The 19731-nt window shown below is 47.9% G+C and overlaps 1 protein-coding gene across 7 annotated transcripts in view; it reads left to right on the plus strand.

Moving 5' to 3' along the window:
• The window catches only part of plxna4 (plexin A4), a 538927-nt gene that overhangs the window by 350160 nt on the left and 169036 nt on the right, over positions 1-19731 (plus strand). For all 7 annotated transcript variants that reach the window (XM_033040097.1, XM_033040102.1, XM_033040100.1 and 4 more), the window contains exons 6-7: positions 5506-5629; positions 19433-19586. In XM_033040097.1, the coding sequence (XP_032895988.1) occupies positions 5506-5629; positions 19433-19586 (278 nt within the window). The remainder of the gene's footprint in view (positions 1-5505; positions 5630-19432; positions 19587-19731) is intronic.

Below are 19731 nucleotides of genomic sequence, written 5' to 3' on the forward strand. Positions count from 1 at the left end.
TTTGTGGAATTCCCTGCCACAGAGGCCAAATCACTGGATGGATTTAAGAGAGAGTTAGATAGTGGAATCAAGGGATATGGGGAGATGGCAGGCACGATTATTGATTGGGGACGATCAGCCATGATCACAAAGAATGGCGGTGCAGGCTCGAAGGGCCAAATGGCCTCAACCTGCACCTATTTTCTATGTTTCTATGTTTCTATGCCTTGATCCTTCTTCAGACTCCATATCCATGGAGAAATGAACTGCAGAGGCTGGTATATACTGAAGATAGACACCAAGTGCAGCATTAACTCAGCGGGTCAGGCAGCATCTCTGGAGAAAAAGGAATAGGTGACGTTTGAGGTCAGGACCTGACTTCACACTGAAGGTAGAGGGGAGGGAACTGGAGGTATGAAAAGGCAGCTGTGTTGACTTCTGGCGGTTTGTCATTGTTGGCGTCAAGCTGAAGAACCTCTAGGCTTTATTTATTGGAGCCCGTTACACCCCAATGCATATCAATCCACACACTGTGAATCGTCACCATTAAAGAAAGTCCTTTAATGGTTTGCAACACAGTTGGGTGCAGAATCCATTACTGAGTACATTAAGACTGATGCTCGTAATAAAGCTGTGATTTAATTCGTATGCTAATCTCTTTCCTATAACCAATGGCAAATTTAACTTGCATGCAAAAATAATGCAATTTGTACTGCATGACGGTGGTTTTGAAAGATGATCTAATGTTCTAACGATGCTTTTCTGTGGGAAAGGAGGGGATAAGATTTCTGAAAGGTGTTGATTTTGGAGAGCTTATTTTTAGACGGTGATTATTAAATCCTGCACTTAATTAAGGAGGAGCATAACATCATAAGTGATAGGAGTAGAATTAGGCCATTCGGCCCATCAAGTCTACTCCGCCATTCATTCACGGCTGATCTATCTCACCCTCCTAACCCCATTCTCCTGCCTTCTCTCCATAACCCTTGACACCCGTACTAATCAAGAATCTATCTATCTCTGCCTTAAATTTCCACTGACCTGGCCTTGAATTCCAAAGAATTCCACAGATTCACCACCCTCTGACTAAAGAAATTCCACACCATCCTGGCCACACACTCATCTCCTGCTACCTTCAGATAGAAGGTACAGGAGCCTGAAGACTGCAACAACCAGGTTCAGGAATAGCTACTTCCCCACAGCCACCAGGCTACTAAACCTGGCTCGGACAAAACTCTGATTATTAATAACCCATTATCTGTTGTTTGCACTTTATCAGTCTATTTATTCATGTGTGTATATATTTATATTGTAGTATATGGACACACTGATCTGTTTTGTAGTCAATGCCTACTATGTTCTGTGTGCTGAAGCAAAGCAAGAATTTCATTGTCCTATCCGGGACACATGAACTCACTTGAACTTGAACTTGAACACCCTTTAATTATAAGACTATGATCTTGAGTCCTAGACTCGCCCACTAGTGGAAACATCCTCACCACATCCACTCTATCCATGCCTTTCACTATTTGTTACGTTTCAATGAGCCCCCCCCCCCTCATTCTTCTAAACTCCAGCGAATACAAGCCCAGTGCCTTCAAACTTTCATCATAGGTTAATCCACGCATTCCTGGGTGAAACAGTAGAGAATGGGGAACTGACAAACACTAGGAGACATAGAAACATAGAAAATAGGTGCAGGAGTAGGCCATTCGGCCCTTCGAGCCTGCACCGCCATTCGATATGATCATGGCTGATCATCCAACTCAGTATCCCATCCCTGCCTTCTCCCCATACCCCCTGATCCCTTTAGCCACAAGGGCCACATTTAACTCCCTCTTAAATATAGCCAATGAACTCGCCTCAACTACCTTCTGTGGCAGAGAATTCCACAGATTCACCACTCTCTGTGTAAAAAATGATTTTCTCATCTCGGTCCTAAAAGACTTCCCTCTTATCCTTAAACTGTGACCCCAAGTTCTGGACTTCCCCAACATCGGGAATAATCTTCCTGCATCTAGCCTGTCCAACCCCTTAAGAATTTTGTACGTTTCTATAAGATCCCCCCTCAATTTTCTATATTCTAGCGAGTACAAGCCGAGTCTATCCAGTCTTTCTTCATATGAAAGTCCTGCCATCCCAGGAATCAGTCTGGTGAACCTTCTCTGTACTCCCTCTATGGCAAGAATGTCTTTCCTCAGATTAGGAGACCAAAACTGTACGCAATACCCCAGGTGTGGTCTCACCAAGGCCCTGTACAACTGCAGTAGAACCTCCCTGCTCTTATACTCAAATCCTTTTGATATGAATGCTAACATACCATTCGCTTTCTTGAGGTGAATGGATGTGTTGCTGGGTAAGGAGGAAGGCAGGAACAGACTGCCTCTCGCTTCCACCAGGTCAGATCCCCTCCTCCCAATTGTCGGATTTCTTCTCCTCTCAACCTGGTGGCACCTGGCCAGACGTTTGGCGAGGAATAGGTGACTCTGAAAATGTATTTCAGTTGGGCCTGATGTTGAGAATCTTCTGCGACGTATGATCAGGGCAGAACCCACAACAGCATCTCATATTTTGCTTGGGCAGCTTACAACCGTTACAGCTTTACAATAGATGGATTCGTGATTAGTACGGGGGTCAGGGGTTATGGGGAGCAGGCGGAAGAATAGGGTTTGGATGGAGGTATAGATCAGCCATAGAGAGTTCAGCAGAGTCGACTTGATCGGCCAAATGGCCTAATTCTGCTCCTATCGCTTGTGACTTTATGAAGTTATAAACCTTGCAGTACGAATATTGATTTCTCTAATTTCAAGTTATCCTTGCATTGCCTCTCTCTCCGCCCCACCCTCGCCCTAGACGTCCTGCTAGTTCCACTGTTTGCATCCATATGTCCCTTCGTTATCACCTCTTCCACAGCCAACAATGGACCATTGTGGGCTCCACCTTACCTTGGTTATCGGTGCTGGCTCTGAGTTGTCCTGAACCTTTCCATATCTCATCGCGCTTTACCCCGACTCTCAGTCTGAAGAAGGGTCTTGACCCGAAACGTCACCTATTCCTTTTCTCCGGAGATGCTGCCTGACCCGTTGAGTTACTCCAGCGTTTTGTGTCCATCTTCGACGTAAACCAGCACCTGCAGTTCCTTCCCACACAATTGCCTTATCCACGACTAGCGGCCTTTGCTGAGTCAGTTGGAAGGAAGGGTGAGGAACTGGGTTACACTCCCTCAAAAGCTCTCCCTCCTCTCCAACAGGGTCTGTGCAAGCCAAGAGCTGTGGAAGGTTTCCAACTGAGCTGAAATGTATTACTTCACACACTGCTCCTATTACCAAGTAGTCCCGCAGTTAGTGAAGCCTTAATAATGCATTGCTGGTCTTGGCTGGTTCAGGCTCAGCCACTGGGAGAGTTGTTCATTCATTCACGTTGTCGTTGGGCCAGTTTCATTCACTGACCCTCCTCACCGGCTCCATTCCCACACACGACTGAATGAGTGCTTTAAAAGGAAAAGCGAGGCCAAGAAAGGTGCGGCCCTAGAGTCACAGAGATTAGTTTAGTTTAGAGATACAGTGTGGAAATAGGCCCACCATGTCCATCGACCACCCTTTTTTCATTCTGTATCTTAGATTTGTTTAGTTTAGAGATACAACACGGAAACAGGCTCTTCGGCCCACCGACCAGCGATCCCCGCACATCAACACTATCCTACACACATTAGGGACAATTTACACTTAATAATAATAATATATCTTTTATTGTCATTGCACGTCAGTGCAACGAGATTTAGTGTGCAGCTCCACTGATGTACAATAAAGGTAAATAAATACAATACATAAATAAGCAAGCTGAATTGATTGACGTGACCATCTGAGGGAGACTGTCCAAAGGGGGTGAGTGGGGGGACACTCATTAGGGCCGGTTCAGAGCCGCTATAGCTCTTGGGATGAAACTGTTCCTGAGTCTGGAGGTTCGGGCGTAGAAGGCCTTGTAACGTCTGCCGGAGGGAAGTAGTTGAAACAGACCGTGGCAGGGGTGTGATGAGTCCTTATGGATGCTGAGGGCCTTCCTGAGGCACCGCGTGTGGTAGATGCCCTCCAAGGCTGGTAGCTCTGTCCCGATGATCCTCTGCGCTCTGTTGACGACACTTATACCAAACCTACAAATCTGCAAGCCTTTGGAATGTGGGAGGAAACCGAAGATCTTTGAGAAAACCCATGTGGTGACGGGAGAGAAGGTACAAAGTCTGTACAGACAGCACCCGTAGTCAGGATCGAACCTGGGTCACTAATCTAAATCTCTGACTCCAACCCACTCTTTCTGCCTTCCTCTATCTTTTCCTCCACTGTGCTTCTTGAAAGTCTATTTAACCAAACTCTGGGTCCGTTTACTCACACGTGTCTTGAGATGACGTTTTGGTTGATAAAGCTCCTTTGAAGAACCTTGGCAGGGTTTACCACACTAAAGGCATCCTATTGCCATTGTGTGCAAGAAGGTCTCATTCTTTGGGTCCATTAATCTCCGAAACGGTGTTTCATGTCAAGGTGCGGGGGTGGGCGGAGGGGAACAATTTGCCAGGATCGTGAATCCAGCCTCATTGTCCCCAAGGCCACAGGAAGTTGTGGATGTAGCCCGGTCCATCACACAGACCAGACTCCCCACCATTGACTCCATCTACACCAGGCTGCCTCGGGACAGCAGCCAAAATAATCAAAGACCTTGCCAACCCCGATCATTCCTTTTCACTGTTTCCACTGGGCAGAAGATACAGAAGCTTGATGGCAAGTACCACCATACTCAGGAACAGCTTCTTCCCCTAAGCCATCATAAGATCCTTCCATAAGCTAGGGTACCGTCCGATTCAATTCTACCCCATTGTGGACATTGGACTTGGTTTGATGGGACTATTGCACTACAATGCTGAGAACTATATTCTGCACTCTGTATATTCCCCTTTGCTCCACCTACTGTACCAGTTTGACTTGATTCTATTTATGTACAGTGCGATCTGATTTATAAACACAAGGTGCTGGAGCAACTCATTGGATCATGCGGCATCTCTGGAGAAAAAGGATGGGTGATGTTTCGGGTCGGGACCCCTCTTCTCCCCTGAAGAAGGGTCCCGACCCGAAACGTCGCCCATCCTTTTTCTCCAGAGACGCTGCCTGACCAAATTCTTTGTTTCTACGTATTATCAGATTTGATTAAATAGCGTGCAAACAAAAGCTTTTCACTGCCCCTCGATGCTGGTGGCCATAATAAACCTGAATGTAAATACTGCCCGTACCCCAGGATCTGAATGCGTAGGAAGGAACTGTAGATGCTGCCGAAGAAAGGCACAACATTTTGAAAAGGGTCTCGACCCGGAACGTCACCCATTCCTTCACCCCAGAGATGCTGCCTGTCCCGCGGAGATACTCCAGCGTTTTGTGTCTATCCCCAGGGTCTGGAAGCCAGCTGAAGGTGCTCAGACATGGGTTGGTGTGGGCTCTGATGGTTTCCCTTTAACTCACGTCAGCCTCTTTTTCTTTTCAGCTGCACGAGGAAAGATATGTGCAAGCGCTCCGCCGAGCTCCGACGGTTCACCTCCGACATCAGGCAGTGCGTCCGCCTCAGTGTGAGACCCAGCAACATCTCCGTCTCTCAGTACAACGTGGTGGTGAGTGTTCCCCCCCCTCCCCATGCCCAGCTCCCACACTCCACACACTATAAATAACGGGCGCTCTCATGTTCTTTGTTTCCTGAAAAAAATATGAAACATTGAAGTCTGTTTGAAATCCGTTACAAAATGTACGGTGTGGGGGGTTATGGGGAGAAGGCAGCAGAATGGGGTTAAGGGGGAAAGGAGGAAGGGATAGATCAGCCATGATTGAATGGCGGAGTCGACTTGGTGGACCGAATGCCCTAATTCCGCTCCTATCTAGCTGTGATAGCGGAGTCAGAAAATATGGGGAAAAGGCAGGAACGGGGTACTGATTGGGGATGATCAGCCATGATCACATTGAATGGTGGTGCTGGATTGAAGGGCCGAATGGCCTACTCCTGCACCTATTGTCTATTGTCTATTTCTTATGAACTGAATGAAGAAGGGGTGAAATTTGCTGCTGCTTTAAGCAAATAAATGGGCTCCACACATTAGGAGGGACGTTTTAGCATGGTTACAGTGCAGACTCACCAGTGCAAACTCTGCCTGGTTTAGGATAAAATAGTAAGATTAAACGAGAACTTACCAGTTTGAAGTTTGATCTGTATTTTATGAGGAGTTACGATGAGGGATTACGTGAAGAACCCGCTCAGTGCGCAGGCGCGGCATACTTCCAAGCAGCGGTGTGGAATCACAGATAGACACAGTTATTTTGAAGTAAACATAGTAAAGATAAGGAGACATCAATTTATTAGTTTGATCCATATAATGAGGGTGGGAGCGGAGGGCACGTAATCCCTCATCGTAACTCCTCATAAAATACAGATCAAACTTCAAACTGGTAAGTTCTCGTTTAATCTTACTATTTTACTTCGGAGTCACGTGAGTGACTACGTGAAGATTTCAAAGCTCTGTGATTTCAAACCGTGTAACAGTTTCATTTCACTCACTGCCGAAGTTCTTGAGGGAGGAAGTGTTATCGTAATGAACCAATGAGTCTATTTGTAGAAAAACACAATGGTATTTTTTAAACAATAACAACAAAGAATTAAGTTGCTCCCCTGGGCTTAAATTAAATATTTGCAGTTCGTAAACCTTTACTGCAAATAAACCAGGTTTTGCCAACGGCTTATTATAAAATTTCTGAACGGTCTTTTCCCTTCCCACCATCCTGCTGTAGCCAGGATGTGGTGTATAGGCATGTCCATTCTTTAGCCGTCGACATGGATGCTGCCCTGGTGGAATAAAATTTGTACATGTTAGTGTTTATCCCAGCAGTTTCTAGCACCTGCTTGAGCCATCTCGCAATGGTTTGGCTCGTACCCCACCATAAGGTTTTTGTGACTGACCCACAAGGCTTTTCATCTCCCTCGAATATTCTGGTTGTGTCTATGTAGGATAGTAGGTAGGTCATGGCACATAACCGTGGTTCTGGTGGGTAAGCCACGACTGGATTAGGTGTTCCTGGTCTGCTCTGTTTGACCAGTCGCTGGATAACGACAGATCTGGTCTGGAGCTGTGATCATGTTGTCCAGTCGCAATAGGTGTAGTGACTGGACCCTCTGAGCGGATACAAGTGCCATCAACATGAGCGTCTTTAGTGTAGCTTGCTCGAGGCCGGGGGATCTGGCTGGTGGCCATTCCCTGAGATATGTCAGGACCACACTAATATCCCAAATATGGGTATACCTGGGCTTAGGGCTTGATATTGTAAATGCCCTTCATCAGTTTTACCACCAGTGGATGGGATCCCATCGCCTGTTGTCCTGCCGCTGGTTTGAGATAAGCAGAAAGAGCACTCAGCGCTGTGTTGATGGCACTGTAGCTGATCCCTACATCGTGGTGTAGATGGCCAGGAACTCCAGTATGTTGGTGGCTGTAGCTGTTGCGTATGTTGTCCATGTTTCCTGGCAGTACTTCTCCCTTTTTTGATGCTGGTTAAGTACTGCCTCTTGGTGGATGTTCGAAGGGATGCCGACATGGTGGTGATGGTTTGTTTGGACAATCCCAGTTCCAGGTAAGGTCTGTTCAAACTTGCAACCCTGGCGTTTAATTTTCTCATGGCATGGGTGTTTAGCTTACCTGGTAGGTAAGTAGCTGATAGCCAAATATGTCTTTCGACATACCATTGCCAAATCATGTTGACCAATTTGTCGCATGATAATGATTTTATGCCACCCATATGGTTAATATAAGCCATCACCGTAGTATTTATCAATTTGTAACCGAACATGCAAGTGCTGCATATTAGATACATATGCTTTTAAACCATAAAAGGCACCCAACATCTCTAGATAGTTAATGCCCAGTGTAAGTAGTAATGATGACTCTAGTTTAGTCCATCTACCACTTGTGCTGGATATGGAGTTAGTCGCTCCCCAGCCTTGAGCACTGGCATCTGTTTGAATAACTAAAGTAGGGTTAGTGATAAAGATAGGGCTGAAACTATGCCAAACGTTTTCTGCCCACCACTGTAGCTCTGATATTGCTTCAGTGGGTAAGTTCATGACACGATCATAGTGACCTGTATGTCGTTTTATTGCCCGTACCTTTGCTCTCTGTAAATTTTTTGATAGTGCAAAGGTCCGAATTGTGTAGCCGGAAATGCTGCTACCATTTCCCCAATTACTCTTGCTACTTGTCGAATAGTTGGTCGCTCGTTGACCATTAATTTGTTGCATGATTGTGCTAATTCAACCATTTTTGCCTTTGGCAAGGTAACAGTCATATGGGCTGAGTTAATTGTGAAGCCCAGGTAGTCCATGATAGTGGATGGCTTCAACTTAGATTTATCTGGATGTAGGACGAACCCCAGAGTTTCGAGGAGCTGTTTTGTAGCTGATACTGCTGCCACAGCCAATTCCATCGTTTTCCCTACTATGAGAATATCCTCCAGATATGCCTTGACAATATGTTTTTGTTTTCTTAGTATTGCCATGGCTGGGTTCAATATTTTGGTGAATAATCTTGGGCTGAAGTTCGCCCATAGGGCAATGCTTTGTACCATCCAGATAAATTTTAGGTATCTGCGATGATCCTTGTATATGGGTACTAGATAGTAAGCATCTTTAAGATAAATGCTTGCCATGAAGTGTCCTTTGGAATTCAGTTGTTTGGCAGTAACATATGTCTCCATTTTGAAATGTATATACTTAACAAATTTGTTTAGTGATGTTAAGTCAATGATGATGCGACAGACACCATCTTTTTTGGTTTTAGTGAATATATTCGATACAATTTCCAAAGGTTCATGTTTGGTCTTTTCGATGACCCCCTTTGTGATAAGTCTCACCAGTTCAGCTTGTCCCTCATGTTTCTCTTTGACGGAGGGAGAAATACCCTTTGGGGCCATTGTTGAACTGGCGGCGTTTTTTCTGACATGAATTGTATTTTATATCCTGTAATGTTGTTGAGTATATACTTGTCACTCGTGACCATACCCCATGCTTCTTTAAACAAGTGTAATCTCCCCCCTGTTAATAAAGCACCCTTATTCTCTATATGCTGGTAGGGACCAGACCCACCTACCTCCATGGTTATTGGCGATTCTGTTTCTTCATTTTCCTGAAGATTTTGTTCTGACGTGCTGGCGATGTTGGGGGGAGGCGCATTTTCCAGAGGGTCCGCTGCGGGCCCTGATCTGAAAGATCTTTGGGGATAATGTGCGGACCCCAAGCGTTCACCAGTCCCATATTGCGGACGTCGACTGGTGGATGCCGTGGGGTGCTGCCACTTGGGTATCGGAGGTCTTGGTTTGCTCGTCCCGGGGCCTGCCCTCATTAGGCCGAAGGTTTTTGATGCTTCCTGCATCTCCTTCAGTTTTTATTGAAATCTTTCCCAAATGGCAGCGCGTCCGTCTCCGCAGCTGGGGCTTTACACAAGCCAGCAAATTTGGGATTGAGGGCAGGTCTTATGTTTCCCTCCGGAGATTGTTGATCTCAAATTGTGTGGTACACATTAATGCCAGCACATCCTGCTGGCAGGTATCCATCTCCATGGTCTCCACGGAACGAGCAAAGGCTGTGATGGCTGACGTCAGGAGCCTTAGGATCCGCTGTAGCTTGAGTTCTTGGGTCTGGATGTGTGACCCACATGCCCCCAGATTTGGCTGTTGACACTTTTTACTTTGAGGGCCTCACCGTTTTCTGGTGCTGTGTTGTTTCAGCACCTCAGCGAGCACCTTTTCCAGTAATGGTTGATGCTGGCCGCCATTCTTGGTTCCAGCGGTGCTCCAGCCCGTGGGGTTGCTACAAGCGGTCCATCACACCCAACAGCTCTTCATGTTCCTGCACCCCTGGCATACTCCCAAATTCGTCCGCCTGCCCCTGTTCCAGACCAGCCCAGCCCTGGTCACCAATGCTAGCCTCCAGTAATGAGGGAGCAGAGGGCAGTGCATGAGGCACTGTGGAGGGGGTGCCTGACCTCCCTCCGCGAGAGCGCTCTTTCTGCGCATCTCGCTGGAGCTGCTCCAATTGCTGTTGGATGCAGCTCAGGCGGCTGTCTCTCCTCCATTTAGGTGGAGACATGTCCCCGTCCGACGAATCGGACGCCACCGGCCGGATGCCTGTTCGGATGGCTAGACATCCAGCCCGCAGTTCAGGCACTAGCGGGACTGGGCTCGGCGCGGTGATGGGGATAGCGGGGCGACCGGTTGTTCCTACCGCCTGTTGCTGCCCCCCTTGCAATGGAACGCTCCTCCGCTGGAGTCGAGCGGGGGACAGGTTCTTCTGGAGCTTTTGCCTTGTAGATGCGAGAGCGCCCCTCAAGCAGCGCGTCTCGCAGGAACCTGCTCCGTGAGCCGCTCCAGCGGCTCAGGCGGCTCTCTCTCCCCCCGTGCGGGTGGAGAGACGTCCCGTCCGACATCGGGAACACCTGCCGGATGCCTCTCGAGTGGCTATGCGTCCAGCCCGCTGCTTCAGGTACTAGCGGGCTGGCCTCGGCACGGTGTCGGGGAATTACGGAACACCGGGTAACGCTCCTGCCGCCTGTTGCTGCCCCCCTCCCCAACGGGAATACGGGGGACAGTTTTGTTCCAGAGCCTTTTTCTCTGCCTGTAAAAAAACACAAGCAGAAAAAAGGCTCACCTGTAAAAGAAAACCCGACCTCAGGATACTCACCTGACGGTCCGGTTCATCCTGTAATGGGACAGCCTAACTCCCGTGGCAGCCGCTGTTGCACTGCTGGCGTAATGCCGCGCCTGCGCACTGAGCGGGTTCTTCACGTAGTCACTCACGTGACTCCGAAGTAAAATAGATACACTAACCTGTACAGATGCACTATTTGTAAACACAGCACACACACAAGGAGTATGGGTCCAAGTCCCTAGCTCTCTGAAAGTGGCAACCAACATATGTAGATAAAGTGGTAAAGAAGGCATATAGTATGCTTGAAGATAGACACAAAGTGCTGGAGTAACTCAGCGGGCCAGGCAGCATCTCTGGAGAGAAGGAATGGGTGGCGTTTCGGGTCGAGACCCTTCTTCAGTCTCAACCCGAAACGTCACCCATTCCTTCTCTCCAGAGATGCTGCCATTCCCGCTAAGTTACTCCAGCATGTTGTGCCTATCTTCGATTTAAACCAGCATCTGCAGTTCTTTCCTACACATACAGTATGCGTGCCTTTATTGATCAGGACTGTGAGTGTAAGAGTCAGGAAGCTACAGGACTTTGCTTAGGCTACATTTGGAGTATTCTGTGCAGTTCTAGTTACCCCATTACAGGAAGGATGTGGAAGGTTTGGGGCAAATGCAGAAGAGGTTTACCAGAGTGGTACTTGGATTAGGGAGGTGCTAGCTACAAGGAGAGGTTGGGCAAACTTGGACTGTTTTCTCTGGAGCATTGTATGTTGAGGATAGACCTCATGGAAGTTTCTACAATGATGGGAGGCATGGATCTATCTTTCTCCCAGGATAGAAATGTCAAAGACCAGAGGGCATAGCTTTATGTTATTTAACGGAGGGAAAGATAGATCAGCCATGTTTGAATGGCGGAGTAGACTCAGTGGGCCAAGTGGCTAATTCTGCTACTATGACTTATGAATGATGAACTAGAAACTGGCTTCCCCTCATTGCCAATGGTACCTTTCTGGCACAGTTTGGCAGCGATTGGTTTCAGATGTGTGTCCTATGTGTTTCTTCACCGTTTGCAGTGATGTGGTTTTGTACCGATGTTTAGTTTAGTTTATTTTAGAGATACAGTGCGGAAACAGGCCCTTTGGCCAACCGAGTCCGCACCGACCAGCGATCCCCGCACGTTAAGTACCCCGTACTAGATTGTTAAGGGCTTGGACACGTTAAAGGCAGGAAACATGTTCCCCGATGTTGGGAGAGTCCAGAACCAGGGGCCACAGTTTAAGAATAAGGAGTAAGCCACTTAGAACGGAGATGAGGAAACACTTTTTCTCACAGAGAGTGGTGAGTCTGTGGAATTCTCTGCCTCAGAGGGTGGTGGAGGCAGGTTCTCTGGATGCTTTCAAGAGAGAGCTAGATAGGGCTCTTAAAAATAGCGGAGTTAGGGGATATGGGGAGAAGGCAGGAACGGGGTACTGATTGAGGATGATCAGCCATGATCACATTGAATGGTGGTGCTGGCCCGAAGGGCCGAATGGCCTACTCCTGCACCTATTGTCTATTGTCTATTAACACTATCCACTATCCCACACACACACACACACACACACACACACACACACACACACACACACACACACACACACACACACACACACACACACACACACACACACACACACACACACACACACACACACACACACACACACACACTTGGGACAGTTTTAACATTTTTATACCAAGCTCAATGAACCTACAAACCTGTGCGTCTATCGAATGTCGGAGAAAACCCACGCAGGTCACGGGGCGAAGGTACAAACTCCGTACAGACAGCGCCCGTAGTCGGGATCGAACCCGGGTCTCCGGCGCTGTCAGGGGCTGTAAAGCAGCAAGTCTACCGCTGTGCCATGGTGCCGCCCCATGTGGGGTCGGTGGCGAGAGAAGTAGAAACAGTAGCATTCCTTTGTGTGTCTGTGTGTCACTCACCAGAGCTGATCCCCAGCCACAGGTAATTGCAGCAGGAAATGGGAAAAAAAGGCCACTGTATTATTTTAAAACATAGGTTATGAAATTACACCTTGCCAGCTTCCATTTGCTGATAAAAAAGTGACAGGTTTTGTATTCCAACAGCAAATTATTTCTTAGTGCAGCCTGCCAGCAACACTCGCTCCGAAATGCAATTTGAGGCCTAGGACTAGAAGCCCCTCCAGCCTGTGGTGGGAATTATAAGTGACAGCCTATTATTTTCAGACCATAAATTCAAGTCTTATTTCCTTTAAAAAAAATCAGGACAGATAAAAGGTGTGTGCGCGAGGGGAGGTCGTTGGGGGGTGGGGGTATGGGGGGTGGGGGGGAAGGTGAAACAAATAAGAGAAAGCCTTTGCACCTGAGTGCAGGTCTTGAGAAAATTCACGGCATATCCGTTGGGGCGGGAAGACAGATGCGATGCCCAAAACCACTTGGAAATGGGCAACGATTCTCGTTTTGGAGGAGGGAGGCGCTCCATGGAAGATGTGCAGCACAGTGGCGCAGCTGGTAGAGTCGCTGCCTTACAGCGCCAGAGTCCCGAGTTCGATCCTGACTATGGGTGCTGTCTGTACGGAGTTTGTACGACTTCCTTGTGACCACGTGGGTTTTCTCCAGGTGCTCCGGTCTCCTCCCAAACTCCAAAGATGTACAGCTTTGTGGGCCGAAATCTCGGTTTCTCGGCTGCCGAGGCAGATCGGTCCAGTACCGTTAGACTCCTGTCGGAGGCCGTGACCTCTATTGATCCGGCAAAACGGATAATCCAAAAGTCTCTGGAACCAAGGGTGCCGGAAAATCAGTGGTGGACCCGCGCTCATCATAGTGCAAATGACCAATGTCTGAAGAAGGGTCTCGACCCAAAACGTCATCCATTCCTTCTCTCCAGAGATGCTGCCTGTCCCGCTGAGTTACTCCAGCTTTTTGTGTCTATCTTCGGTTTAAACCAGCATCTACAGTTCCTTCTTGCATAATGTCATCCGCTAATCTCTTTAGCACATAGATAAGAAGCAGGTTAATTTGATCAGCAACAATACAATACTTTGGCACTGTATTAAGTCCAATGAAGGGAATGAGAGCATTTGCATTTTGTCAAATTTTCCAAACAGTCCAGACTGGTGAGATAATTTTCTCCATATCCATGTGTGATATGGTTTAGTTTAGTTTAGAGAAACAGCAGCGAAACAGGGCCTTCGGCCACTGAAACCGCGCCCACCAGCGATCCCCGCACATTAACACTATCCTACACACACCAGGGACAATTTACATATTAACCAAGCCAATTTACCTACATACCTGCACGTCTTTGGAGAGCAGGAGGAAAGCAAAGATCTCGGAGAAAACCCACGCAGGTCACGGGGAGAACGCACAAACTCCGTACAGACAGCATGGTTTCTTTTGTATGAAAGACATTTTGAGGTGTGTCGGATTAGGTGTTCCAAGGGACATTTGTGGCCTTGCCTTCAGCTACCAAGGTCCTCAATGGTGGAAACCCCAGGCTAAATTTCCTCACCCCATTCCCTCTCTCAGTTCCTGTGTGATTCCTCTTTCCCGTCGCAAGTCCAGACAGTTAGACAGAAGTAACCAATAAACAGATCATCCTTTATTACAGACAGTAAACAGCGCTGTCTAATTCAATAATGTATCCAGGGCAAGCCACTCAATTGGGAAACCTTCCCTTACATTGATGTACTGCACAGCTCCCTTCTGATGCTCATAATATTTTCTTTGTCCAAGTTCACCTCCTTTCACGGCCTGGTGTTAAGTTTCGTGTGACAATCTTCTTATGGCGATCACCTTTCTCAGATATGCAGTAGAAAGGAAAGTTGTTATTATTTAGACAGCTCAAATTGATCCTAATGTTCTAGTTACTGTTGATCTGAGAGACAGATGGGGAGCGGAAGGGAATGCTCATTAAACTGGAGGCATTATTTGGGCCTGAGGGGTGGTGCAGCGGTAGAGTTGCGGCCTTACAGCGCCGGAGACCAGGGTTCGATCCCGACCACGGGTGCTGTCTGTACGGAGTTTGTACATTCACCCTGTGACCGTGTAGGTTTTCTCCAGGTGCTCTGTTTTCCTCCCACACTCCAAAGGCCTCCATGTTTGTTGGTTAAGTGGCTTCTGTAAATTGTGCAGGATAGAACTAGTGGTTGGGCGATCATCGGTCAAGGCAGTCTCGGTGGGCCGAAGGGCCTGTTTCATAGAAACATAGAAACATAGAAATTAGGTGCAGGAGTAGGCCATTCGGCCCTTCGAGCCTGCACCGCCATTCAATATGATCATGGCTGATCATCCAACTCAGTATCCCGTACCTGCCTTCTCTCCATACCCTCTGATCCCCTTAGCCACAAGGGCCACATCTAACTCGCTCTTAAATATAGCCAATGAACTGGCCTCGACTACCCTCTGTGGCAGAAAGTTCCAGAGATTCACCACTCTCTGTGTGAAAAAAGTTCTTCTCATCTCGGTTTTAAAGGATTTCCCCCTTATCCTTAAGCTGTGACCCCTTGTCCTGGACTTCCCCAACATCGGGAGCAATCTTCCTGCATCTAGCCTGTCCAACCCCTTAAGAATTTTGTAAGTTTCTATAAGATCCCCTCTCAATCTCCTAAATTCTAGAGAGTATAAACCAAGTCTATCCAGTCTTTCTTCATAAGACAGTCCTGACCTCCCAGGAATCAGTCTGGTGAACCTTCTCTGCACTCCCTCTATGGCAATAATGTCCTTCCTCAGATTTGGAGACCAAAACTGTACGCAATACTCCAGGTGTGGTCTCACCAAGACCCTGTACAACTGCAGTAGAACCTCCCTGCTCCTATACTCAAATCCTTTTGCTATGAAAGCTAACATACCATTCGTTTTCTTCACTGCCTTGTTGTATCCTTGCTGTATCTCTAAAATAACTAAAACTAAAAGGTTAATCAACAGGTTGAATGAAAATCCATTCCTGTGCAGGTTTGTACTTTAATTGGCTTCTGTGAAATTGTCGCTAGGGATTAGGATAATGTCAGCACGGACTAGGTGGGCCGAAGGGCCTGTTTCCTCGAAGTATCTCTAAAGCCTAAACGTCTAAAGATGAGTAAAATAAGATTGATCAAAGTGAGGCACTGGAAGAAATGAAGTCCAAATCCATTCACACACATTATGCACAGTATGCCTGACGAAGGGTCTCAATAGACAATAGACAATAGGTGGAGGAGTAGGCCATTCGACCCTTCGAGCCACCACCACCATTCAATGTGATCACGGCTGATCATCCCCAATCAGTACCCCGTTCCTGCCTTCTCCCCATATCCCCTGACTCCGCTATTTTTAAGAGCCCTATCTAGCTCTCTCTTGAAAGCATCCAGAGAACCTGCCTCCACCGCCCTCTGAGGCAGAGAATTCCACAGACTCACAACTCTCTGTGAGAAAAAGTGTTTCTTCGTCTCCATTCTAAATGGCTTACTCCTTATTCTTAAACTGTGGCCCCTGGTTCTGGACTCCCCAAAACATCGGGAACATGTTTCCTGCCTCTAGCGTGTCCAAGCCCTTAACAATCTTATATGTTTCAGTGATATGCCCTCTCATCCTTCTAAACTCCAGAGTATACAAGCCCAGCTGCTCCATTCTCTCAGCATATGACAGTCCCGCCATCCCGGGAATTAACCTGGTGAACCTACGCTGCGCTCCCTCAATAGCAAGAATGTCCTTCCTCAAATTAGGGGACCAAAACCGCACACATTACTCCAGGTCTCGACCGGAAACGTCACTTATCCTGTGATAGGGGATGACCACAACACTGGAGTCAGCGTGAGCTTGGGCCTGAGGGGTAATGGTGAGCAGAGTGGGGGGAGCACTTGCCCTGTGACCACCTTTCACGCTGCCATTTCCGGCCCAATTCAGCAGAGCCGGAAACTAATCCAGGACGGAGAAAGGAGGAACTCAGAGGAACACTTCAATAAGAAGAACAGGTCGACAAAAATGCTGGAGAAACTCAGCGGGTGCGGCAGCATCTATGGAGCGAAGGAAATAGGCAACGTTTCGGCACGAAACGTTGCCTATTTCCTTCGCTCCATAGATGCTGCCGCACCCGCTGAGTTTCTCCAGCATTTTTGCCTACCCTCGATTTTCCAGCATCTGCAGTTTCTTCTTGAACAATAAAAAGAACAGCTGAATCGTGATTCAAGAGACAACGGAAACATAATCATGAGCTTTTGTTTCTCTGAGATGAAAGTTGGGGTTGCAGAATTCGATCCTGCTGGATATTCTCATAGGTTCGGGTGATAGGAGCAGAATTAGGCCATTCGGCCCATCAAGTCTACTCCACCATTCAATCGTGGCTGATCTACCTCTCCCTCCTAACCCCATTCTCCTGCCTTCTCCCCATAACCCCTGACACCCGTACCGATCAAGAATCTATCTATCTCTCTGCCTTAAAAATATATCCACCGACTCGGGTTAAAAGTGAGCTTGCTGCCTGCCTTGTCAGGGGAAGGTCTGCGGCCTCCACTGTCACCAGAATTGCCGCATCTACGCCACAGATCTTTATCCGCGCTGGAACTGTCTACATGAGGTGAGGCTGTCACTTTAAACCAGTGGCTTGAAGCTAAAGGCATTGCCATGGTTACACAGGAGCCTGCTGCCAGACTGAACAGAAGGAGCTTTTTGCTTTTGTCCTGGTATCAACAGGAGATGCTGAGACTCTGGCTGCTCTCAGCTCACTGTGCGCCCAGATTGAACTCATCTTTCCATCTTTCACAGTCCAGTCACCGTATAGATATCCTGGCTTGGTGCAAAGCACTTTCACCCTTGCACAAGTCCCACATGAGTTCATAAGGGATAGGAGCAGAATTGGGCCATTCGGCCCCTCATGCCAGAGGCAGCCCAGCTTGACACTGCGGGTGAGGTATTGCTGGAGTGTTGCACTGTCAGAGGTGCCAGCATTTGTTTGAAGACAATCAACTGTGATTCAGGTGATCGTAACATCCCTGATAGTTCTTTCCCGTGTCTGGGTCATAGAGTGATACAGTGTGCAAACGGGCTCTTCGGCCCAACTTTCCCATGCCAGCCAACATGTCCCAGCTACACTAGTCCCACCTGCCTGCCTTTGGCCCACATCCCTCCAAACGTGCCCTATCCATGCACCTGTCTAAATGTGACTTAAAGGTAGCAATAGTTCCTGCGTCAACTACCTCCTCTGGCAGCTTGGTCCATACACCCACCACCCTTTGTGTGAAAAAGTTACCCCCCCAGATTTTCCATTAAATCTTTTCCCCTTCACCTTAAACCTATGTCCTCTGGTCCTCGGTTCACCTTCTCTGGGCAAGGGACTCTGCGTATCCACCTGTTCTGTTCCTCTCATGATTTTGGCCCACTGAGTTCGTCGTGCCGACCAAAGGTCAGTGCCAGAGACCCGTGTTCGATCCTGTCTGCGGGTGCTGTTTGTGCGGTGTTTGCATGTTCTCCCTGTGACCACGTGGGTTTCCCTCCTGGTGCTCTGGTTCCCACCCACACTCCAAAGACAAACAGGTTTTTAGGCTCATTGACTTGTCCCTTGTGTGTAGGATAGTGCTAGTGTATGGGGCACGGACTCGCTGGGCTGTAGGGTGTATTTCCGTGCTGTATCTCTGAAGTCTAAAATATATGGGAATAGTGAAGGAGAATGGTGTTGGGGGAGGAAGGTCGGCAATGATCTTACTAGGTGGCAGAATAGGCTCAAAGGACCAACTTCTGATGCTAATTCTTGCGTTCTTATTCACAGCTAAGTAATTTCTTCTCCTTACAGTCTTGAATGGCCGACCCCTTATCAGTCATGTCAGGATGTTGTGCCAGAATAGAGCAGGTCAGGGAGGGAGTCCTGTAGGATATGGGCAGGGCCATCTCTCGGGCGGCACGGTGGCACAGTGGTAGAGTTGCTGCCTTACAGCGCTTGCAGCGCCAGAGACCCGGGTTCGATCCTGACTACGGGCGCTGTCTGTACAGTGTTTGTACGTCCTCACCGTGACCTGCGTGGGTTTTCTCCGAGGACATCGGTTTCCTCCCCCACTCCAAAGACGTACAGGTTTATCTGTTAATTGGCTTGCTATAAATGTAAATTGTCCCTAGTGTGTGTAGGATAGTGTTAGCATGCGGGGATCGCTGCTCGGCGTGGACTCGGTGGGTCGAAGGGCCTGTTTCTGTGCCCCATCTCTAAACCAAACTTAACTAAACCTGTTGGAGTCCAGTCTACTGTGCAGTGTTTACTACAAAAAGTACAAAAAGTAGTAAACACTGCCCAGTCCATCATCGGCTCTGACCTTCTTTCCATCGAGGGGATTTATCGCAGTCGAAGCCTCAAAAAGGCTGGCAGTATCATCAAAGACCCACACCATCCTGGCCACACACTCATCTCCCTGCTACCTTCAGGTAGAAGGTACAGGAGCCTGAAGACTGCAACGACCAGGTTCAGGAATAGCTACTTCCCCACAGCCATCAGGCTATTAAACCTGGCTCGGACAAAACTCTGATTATTAATAACCCATTATCTGTTATTTGCACTTGATCAGTTTATTTATTCATGTGTGTATATATTTATATTATGGTATATGGACACACTGATCTGTTTTGTAGTCAATGCCTACTATGTTCTGTGTGCTGAAGCAAAGCAAGAATTTCATTGTCCTATCAGGGACACATGACAATAAACTCACTTGAACTTGAACTGACCAGACCCCACCTCTGACATTGTGCCTTCCCTTCCACAGCTGGTGCTAGAGGCACACAACGTGCCTGAGCTCACCGCGGGGGTCAACTGCTCGTTTGAGGACTTTGCAGAGATGGACGGCCTGGTGATGGGCAATATCATCAAGTGCATCTCGCCGGCCAAGAGAGAGGTGCCTCGGATCCAAACGGACGACGGTAAGGAAGGGCAACAAAGAATTTCAGATGCTGGTGTACAAAAGAAAATTGCACAAGGTGCTGGAGTAACTCAACGAACGGGTCAGGTCCCATCTCTGGAGGGCATTTCAGCTTGGGCCTCTTCTTCAGACTGGTTGCTGGATCA

The sequence above is a fragment of the Amblyraja radiata genome, chromosome 21 (genome assembly GCF_010909765.2).
Source record: "Amblyraja radiata isolate CabotCenter1 chromosome 21, sAmbRad1.1.pri, whole genome shotgun sequence".
Lineage (NCBI taxonomy): Eukaryota > Metazoa > Chordata > Chondrichthyes > Rajiformes > Rajidae > Amblyraja > Amblyraja radiata.